The sequence below is a fragment of the Triticum dicoccoides genome, chromosome 3B (genome assembly GCF_002162155.2).
Source record: "Triticum dicoccoides isolate Atlit2015 ecotype Zavitan chromosome 3B, WEW_v2.0, whole genome shotgun sequence".
Lineage (NCBI taxonomy): Eukaryota > Viridiplantae > Streptophyta > Magnoliopsida > Poales > Poaceae > Triticum > Triticum dicoccoides.
In genome coordinates this window covers 755,976,563-755,985,225 of record NC_041385.1, presented here as the reverse complement: position 1 = coordinate 755,985,225, position 8,663 = coordinate 755,976,563, and the positions used below count along the sequence as shown (strand labels likewise).

The following is an 8,663-nucleotide window of genomic DNA, read 5'->3' as shown; positions in this document are numbered from 1 at the left end:
GGGGCGGCCCGCCTCACTCCCTCCTTTCCGATCCCACTTTGCCATGTTAGCGTGTAACTAAATTCAGCCTGTAAGTGTCTGTACGTCTAGCATTATTCCGTATGCAGCATGGTAAAAAAATTATAAACCCACCTGAAAGTAGCTTACGGCGGTATTAAGTGTCCACGTCCCCACCAACCTCCCCATGATTATTCACCGTGGCCTTATGTGAATTTTTCATAATTTTCGCAAAAACTTTGAATCTATTCATCAATTGTAACGTAGTAAAAAAACATCACAAGTAACTTTTTTCGAGAAAACTTTTAATCTATTCATCTTCAATCATGGCAGTACAATGGACACTAGAAATAATAAAAACTACATCCAGATTCGTAGACCACCTAGCGATGACTACAGGCACTGGAGCGAGCCAAAGGAGCGTCGCCGTCATCACCTCTCCCTCGCCGGAGCCAGAAAAAACTTGTTGTAGTAGACTGTCGGAAAGTCGTCGTGCTAAGGCCTCGTAGGACCAGCGCAGCAGAACAGCAACCGCCGCTGATCAAAAAGATCCAACCTGAGACACACGGACATGGACAAAACTACGACCAGATCCAACCAAATCCATCAAGGACAGATCTGCCGGAGACACACCTCCACACGCCCACCGGCGATGTTAGACACACCAACGGGATTGGGGTTAGGCGTGGAGAACCTTAGTCCATCTTCAAGGAGCCGCCGCCGTCTCGTTTTCCTGAGCAGGACACAAACTCTAAGAAAACTCGAAGGAACATCTGAAAAACAGAGCACTCCCGTCCGCAAAGGTCGTGATCCTCCGGGCCGCCATGAACCTAAGGCCACCGGAGACGAGGAGGACCTACGCTGGCGACGGCGGGAGGCAAAGGAACCCTAGGTTTTTCCTTGGGGGACGAGGAGGACCTACGCTGGCGACGGCGGGAGGCAAAGGAACCTTAGCTTTTTCCTTAGGAGACGAGGCGGCTACGTACATGAGCCCAATGTCTTTGCTTACATCACAAGTAATTTAACCACAAGCCTCCGCCCTAGCTATAAAATTCATCTTGATGAAACATAGGGTGACCATACGGAAATTCGCAGGGACACGTGAGTGCCGTCCACTCGATTTACTTCACGATTCGCGAAGTAATTGGATCCACATGGCACGGTAAATTTTAAGTTTCAACGATAAAACTTACGGGTTATGCATCTAAAACTGTCAAGTTTCTGAGATATAATTTTAAGCATTTTTTCTGTCAGACGTGGGCACAAAATAATTGATTTGTACCGCCCGCTCGTATTAAGTTTCAACACTAAAACTTGACATGTTTTTAAAGTGGTCAAATTGTATTTAAAATGGATCTTTTTTTAAAGCACTGGCCATGAGAAACACGAGTATAAAAACATAACTTAATTTGAATTTTTTATTTAAAAGATATAGAACTTTAAAAATCGGAAGCCAAAATAAAAAGTCGGCACCAGGACCTGTGTGCCCCCGCACTTGTGTGCCCTAAATTCTCATTTGGTGACCATAGAGAAGAGTAAAGCCCTTAATCCTCATCCGGTGACCATAGATAAAAGTAAAGCTTATACGAGGAGGGCGTTTAGGTGCCCAAGTGTAGTTGCTCCTAGTGAACAGTAAATTTGAAAAAAGTAAAGTAATTCAAAACGTCTAAATATTTTGCTTCCGGGACCAGGAGAATTGAACCTTCTTTGGGAGATTAAGTTGCCCCTCAAGATTCATTTCTTCCTATGGTTGTTAATCCGTGGCCGTTTACGCTCGGGAGTTCAAGTTCTAAAACGTAATGGTCGAGGTGATGGCTGATGCCCATTGTGTGAGGTCGACGAGGACTCCAACCACATTTTCTTCACATGTCCATCAACTCGGTGTTTTTGGAGATGACACTGTGGGGTGGTGGGTGGAAGGTGGTGCGATGGTAACCTTCTAGACATGTTTCTGGAGATTCAGACCTACCACACTTCCATACGGCCAGCCCTAAGGTGGTAGTTGGGGGTGCTTATCTGGACTGTATAGAATATTCATAATAAACTTGTAATTAAACTTGTGATCACTCGTCCGGCTACTGATGCTTTTTGCAAAATATGCGGATTTCTGCAGTTATGGAAACCGCTTAGCAAGCGACATGCTCGAGACGACATCGACCAGATCACCGTGGACATTCGCTCCACCCTTGCGCGTCTTGCACCACCACTTCATCCGCCTCCGCCCGAGCCGGATTAATTGCTTAGTTTTTATTCAGGGTTTGTGTTATGCCGAGCCCCTAGCAAGACTTTGTTTGTTTGTCTTATTTTCTCGCAACTTGAACTCTTCATATGTCATAAGAACCTTCTTGTTGGCCGTTGCGTTATAATCTAAGAGGGGGGGGGGGCTCGTTTTCATCATATGTTAAACTCTTGCAAAAATTTGTGACGAGATGACCTTGGTAGAAAGAAAAACAAAATCGGAGCTCGAAATTTTTTCACACCACCTGACATTTGGAAGCTTAGTTTTTTTTGTACCGAGCTCCTCTCATCTATGCACGAAATTTTGCAAGCATGTAGTAGAAGAGTTGAGCGTCTTTGATGTACAAAATTTTTAGATTCTTTTGATATTTTTGCTATTTTAATTGAATTTATTATTCTTCTGAAACATATGACCCATGTATGAATTTACGAGCTTATATTTGTGTCACGCCCAATATGCGACCCTATCCAAAAGGAACTCGAAGGTCCCACCAAGGATAGACCCGCATATTGAAACGCTTTTGCGAGGTGGATATCATTACATCAACATTACATAAATAGATGGGGATACATACATAAGGCATACAATGCCACATGAATACAATATCACAATACATCAGAGCATCATCCGACTACGGATAAAACACAAACAGAAACTCAAACGACATCCACCCTGCTAGCCCAGGCTGCCGACCTGGAACCTATCCCCTGATCGAAGAAGAAGCAGAAGAAGAACTCAACGCAAGCAAGCATCGCTCTCGCGTCATGATCATCGCATAACCTGTACCTGCAACTGTTGTTGTAGTAATCTGTGAGCCACGAGGACTCAGCAATCCCATTACCATGGGTATCAAGACTAGCAAAGCTTTAAAGGGAAAGGAAGGGGTAAAATGGTGAGGTTGCAGCAGCGACTAAGCATATATGGTGGCTAACATACGCAAATAAGAGCGAGAAGAGAGCAAACGGAACGGTCGTGAGGCTAGCAATGATCAAGAAGTGATCCTGAACTCCTACTTACGTCAAACATAACCCAGAAACTGTGTTCACTTCCCGGACTCCGCCGAGAAGAGACCATCACGGCTACACACACGGTTGATGCGTTTTAATTCGGATCTGGTGTCAAGTTATCTACAACCAGAGATTAACAAATTCCCATCTGCCTATAACCGCAGGCACGGCTTTCGAAAGATTATACCCTGCAGGGGTGTCCCAACTTAGCCCATGACAAGCTCTCGCGATCAACGAAGGAATAGACCTTCTCCCAGGAAGACCCGATCAGACTCGGAATCCCGGTTTACAAGACATTTCGACAATGGTAAAACAAGACCAGCAAAGCCGCCCGATGCGCCGACAATCCCGATAGGAGCTGCACATATCTCATTCTCAGGGCAACACCGGATGAGCAATCCGTACAACTAAAACCAGACCTCAAATTTCCCTGAGGGGGCGCTGCAAAGGGCTCTAGTTCGGACCAACACTTAGACAAGCACTGGCCCGGGGGGGGGCTATAATAAAGATGACCCTCGAGAGAGCGACTCCCAAGGGAAAAGTAGGTGGTGGTGAGCCAAATGGTAAAAGTCAATGTTGGGCCTTGCTGGAGGAGTTTTATTCAAAGCGAACTGTCAAGGGGGTCCCATAAATCACCCGACCGTGTAAGGAACGCAAAATCCGGGAACATAACACCGGTATGACGGAAACTAGGGCGGCAAGAGTGGAACAAAACACCAGGCAAAAGGCCGAGCCTTCCATCCTTTACCAAATATATAGATGCATTAATAATATAAGAGATATTGTGGTATCCCAACCAAGATCCTGTCCACCATGGAGCAATCTTCAACTTCACCTGCAACTAGCAACGCTATAAGAGGGCTGAGCAAAGCGGTAACATAGTCAAGCAACGGTTTGCTAGGAAGGGTGTCAAAGGTTAGAGGTTCATGGCAATTTGGGAGGCTTGATGAGCAAAAGATAGGTAACGCAGCATAGCGATAGAACGAAGCAACTAGCATAGCAATGATAGTAGTGAGATCCAGGGTAACAGTCATCTTGCCTGAAATCCCGCAAGGAAGAAGAACGAGTCCATGAAGAAGACGAACGGACGTAGTCGAACGAATCCTCACAATCGCAACATTACTGGAACTAAGAAGCAACACCGGAAAGAAACAAACAACATGGTAAATGCACAAGCATAAACATGGCATGATGCACAATCAAGTATGATGCATGTCCGGTTTAACGAGGCATGGTATGACAAAGTGCAACAAACAATACTACGAGTTAAATGGAGCTCAATATGCAACGAGTTGCATATTGACAAAACACCATATTCAAGTTATTTAGTTCGCTCTCGTTTAGGTACACAACCATGTTAAATGTTGTTAAACATGGCAAGAGGTGAAACATAAGTAAACTAACTATTTAGGCAAGTTTAAATGAGGCCGGAAATAACAAACAACAATTCTGGAAAATTCCCATATGCATATTTTAGATTCGGTACTGTTCTGCCCTAAACACAATTTTTATTGTTGTTAAACAGGAAAATAAAGTGCACCATGTTAATCTAGGCATTTTTCCACCCCATTTACATATAAAGTTTGTTTAAAACGGAGCTACGGTTATTTAGTTATGAATTAAAGCATTTTAACATGGCATATTAGCAAATTTAAACAAACAACAAGTTAAACATTTTTAACATAGATGAAAGTGGCATATTATTAATCTACACAATTTTCTGAGCATTTTACATATATAAATTATTTACATATGATGCATATTTTGTGAGTTATTAAAAGCATGAACAACAGGGAGTTTTCTGCAAATCTGTAAATCGCTGGATAATTAGACAAATTCACAGATGCTAAAAAAACCCTACGCGGGCCGAAACCACTGGAACAGGCCCAGCAGAAGGAAAAAAAGGGAGGCGCTGGGGCAGCTCACCCATGGGCTGAGGCCCGGCTGGAGGAGAGGCCTGGCAGGCCGGCAGATCTGGTGGGCTGGGGCTTGGCGCGGCTGGCAGCCCACGCAGCTGACCAGCACGGCGGCGGCGCGGTCAACGGCAGCGAGCGCTGCCTCGTTCACCCTCCAACGCAGAAGAAGACCGGCGGCAGGAGGTCCTCTCGGCGACGGCGACGGGCGTGGAGGTCGGGAATGGACGCGGGGGAGGGAGCAGAGGACGGATCCGGCAGCAGCTCGTCGGGTCAAGACGGTTCCTGGCGACGGCGGCGCTCCTGCAAGGGGAGAGAGAGATCTAAGAGAGAGAGAGAGATACCAGAGGGAGAGACGGGAGAGAGAGGGAGGCGGCGACCTGGTTGCTCGCCGGCGACGAGGCTGCGAGGTGGCGGGGTCGGGTGTTCCTGCTCCGGCGAGGCCCCTGGTGGCCGGAGCGCAAGGACGAGGGGACGACGAGGGGAAGCGGGCGAGGGGTCAGGGGCGCACGGGGTTGGGCCCGGGCGCGGCCCGGGGCGGTCTCCCCGTGGGCTTCGCGGGCCGCGGCGGTGGATGCTGGTTGGGGCGACGTGGCGCGTCCGGGTTGGCCGCGGGCGCGTCTGGGCGGCGAGCTGGCGGCGCGGGAGGAGGCCAAGTGGCGGCGACAAGTGGCTGGCTGTGGCTGGCGGCGGTCGCTTTGAGGTGGGAGGAGGCTAGGGGTAGGGGAAGGCTAGGGTAGCCCAATTTGGAAGGAGGGGTGTTTATATAGGGTAAGGCTAGGGTTAGGGGGATTTAGGAGGGGTTTCGGAGCCTCCGATGACGATCCAACGACACCGGTCAGAGGGGGGGTTTAAGCCGGGTTAGATGGGCTGTGCAGAGGGGGGTTGGGTTGAGAAGAGAGAAGAGAAGGCAGCCCGGCAACAGTTTTCGGAGACCGAAAACGTCCGACGAAGGTACCGGCAACGGTGCCGCTATATATTTAACGGATGGGCTATCAAATGGACTCCGAATGCGACGAAACTTGGCAGGCGGCCTGTCTACACTATAATAAGACCGCACGACAAGTTGCAACCCATTCCGAGAACATTTTTATGCCGCTTATAAAATAATATTTCGGAGGTGCCGCGGGCGCGTGTGAGAGTGTCGGGGCTTGGAATGGACAACGAAGAGAACCGACGAAACCCGAACGGATGCAAGTTTTATGAAAATGATGCCGATGCAATGAGAATGATGACATGATACGAGATGCATAACAAGAACAAAATGCAAAACAAACGACAAAAACCCAACCACGAAGGAAATATTATATAGCATCTCCGAAAAAGGCAAGAGTCGGAGTTACGAATATGAAATGTTGTATCCGGGGCGTTACAATTTGCTTAAGTGGAAAAATTGTCTCTCCGTGCTCATGTCTTGCGTGCAGTAATAATCCCAGGATTAACCTGAGACGAGTCGGAATAGTACTAAGCCGTAAGAATAATTACGAAAGCAGTACACTTTATGCAGCGTGACATGCCGGGGCAGTCGGACCCGGACCGGCGATTACGCAGACGTAATCGTGTCTTCACTATATAATGCGGCGCCCTCTCTAATCGATCAGCAACGAATCATCCAAGATAGCAGCAGCTAATCCCGCATCTCGATCTTTCGCGACGTCCACTTACCATACCATACATACGTACGTGCGGGGATCGATCGATGGTGAGAGATCAGAAGGCCATGGCGTCGCCGCCGGCCGCGCTCCCGGAGGACGTCGCGCTGGAGATCCTCGCGCGTGTGCCGGACGCCGCGGGCCTCTTCCGCTGCGCCGCGGCGTGCAGGCGCTGGAGGACGCTGGTGGCCGACCCGTCCTTCCTCCGCCGCCGCTGGCCGGACGGCACGCGCCACCCCTCCTCGCTCCTCGGCTTCTTCGGCCAGGAGTGGTGCCGCCGCCCCGGCGGAGAGGGTCACGGGGACGTCCCTGATTCGCCGGGCTTCGTCCGCGCGCCGGGGTCGGTCCTCGGGTCCGAACGCCCCTTCCTGGGCTCCTTCGTGCCCGGCGCCGCCGGCATCTTCGACCGCGCGGTGCCGCTCGCCTCGCACCGCGGCCTCCTCCTCGTGCGCTTCGTCCCAGCCGGCGGCGCGGGCGCGGGCGCGGAGCCGGGCGTCGACGTGGACCACCTGGCCGTGTGCAACCTGCACTCCGGCGCGTGCGACGTGCTCCCGCCGCTCGAGCGCGGCTGGTTCTTCGACTACGCCGACGCGAGCGCGTACGCCGTCGTGAACCAGGGGCCCACGTCCTTCAAGGTGCTGATCGTCGGCTACAACAACGAGGGCAGCCACCAGTACGACCTCCGGACGTTCTCGTCCGGCGGCGAGCCGAGCTGGAGCGCGCCCAGCAAGCTCTTCAGCCCGATGGAGCACGGCATCTTCGGGCCGTTGAAGCAGCGCGGCGCCGTGGTGCGCCACGGGACGGTGCACTGGCTCATCTGGGACCTGGTGGACTTCCATGCCATCGACGTGGACGCCGTGACCGGCCGCGTGTCCCTGCAGAAGCTCCCGGCCCCGAGGCCGCGCGACATGGAATACCACCTCTACGACACGCCACGGATAAGCGTCGCGGCCGACGAGACGGCGCTATCGTCGCTCTGCCTTTTCAGGGAGCCCCTCCGAGTAGAGACCTGGACGAGGGGGGACGGCGGCGAGGAGTGTGGCCGAGACTGGTGCCGAGCTGGGGTGGTGGAGCTGCGACCACCCGGGCAGAAGCAAATCGACATGCCGGTGTGCATGTGCTTGGGGGAGAGGAGCGGCACGTTGCTGATCAAGGACCTTCACCGCTGCATGTACATCGCCGATCTGGAAAGCGGCGCAATGGAGGAGACGACCGACAAGCAGTTTTGCCGTGGTCTCGACGGCTGCAAGACGGCGTTCCCAGTGGAGATCGATTGGCCCGCCTTCTTCACGTGTCGCCTTGGTGGAAAGTCAGATGTTTAATTTGGGGACAAATGCGCCAAACTTTGAAGCTTACAATAATGCTTCCGGCTTCTTTTTTGAGGACGTCGCGTTGCCATTTATCTTGCATATATGTTTGAGGAGGTTCGTGCCAAAAATTCACTAGAAATCGTTGTAATGAATCCCTTTCATATACTTAGTTTAATACACTATATGGAAGTGTATGTCAGCACACCAAATGAACAGTGTGCATTGTTTGTTTTTCAAAACTTCCTCTCCCATTCCACACACATATTCAAGTTAAATACACTGCTACACGGAGTAGTTTGCGTTGTGGACCACGGTAAATGAGTAGTGGATATGTATTAAAGTAAAAAAAAAGTGCAATGGTGCTATATCCATACATACTTCATGTGATTTCCACGTTTGAATCTATTTAAATTTTTCAAACCAATTTTCCTCCCGTCTATAACTAGTTTGCATATTTGTGTTCTTGAGAATTAGGACTTTGAAACATGACCAGTCTAGAATCCTATTTTGACAAGTTTTAATGTTGAATTCTGAAACATGGAGAA

At 50.1% G+C, this 8,663-nt stretch overlaps 1 protein-coding gene across 1 annotated transcript; it reads left to right on the top strand.

Moving 5' to 3' along the window:
- Positions 1-6,719: 6,719 nt before the first annotated feature.
- LOC119278298 lies at positions 6,720-8,327 on the top strand. Its single transcript, XM_037559657.1, has one exon. The coding sequence runs from the start codon at positions 6,856-6,858 to the stop codon at positions 8,128-8,130; it is 1,275 nt and encodes a 424-aa protein (XP_037415554.1). The 5' UTR covers positions 6,720-6,855; the 3' UTR covers positions 8,131-8,327.
- The last annotated feature ends 336 nt before the right edge of the window (positions 8,328-8,663 follow it).

Bases quoted from the DNA above. Each gene is read 5' to 3' on its own strand.
- LOC119278298 (XM_037559657.1), top strand. From the start codon at position 6,856: ATGGTGAGAGATCAGAAGGCCATGGCGTCGCCGCCGGCCGCGCTCCCG.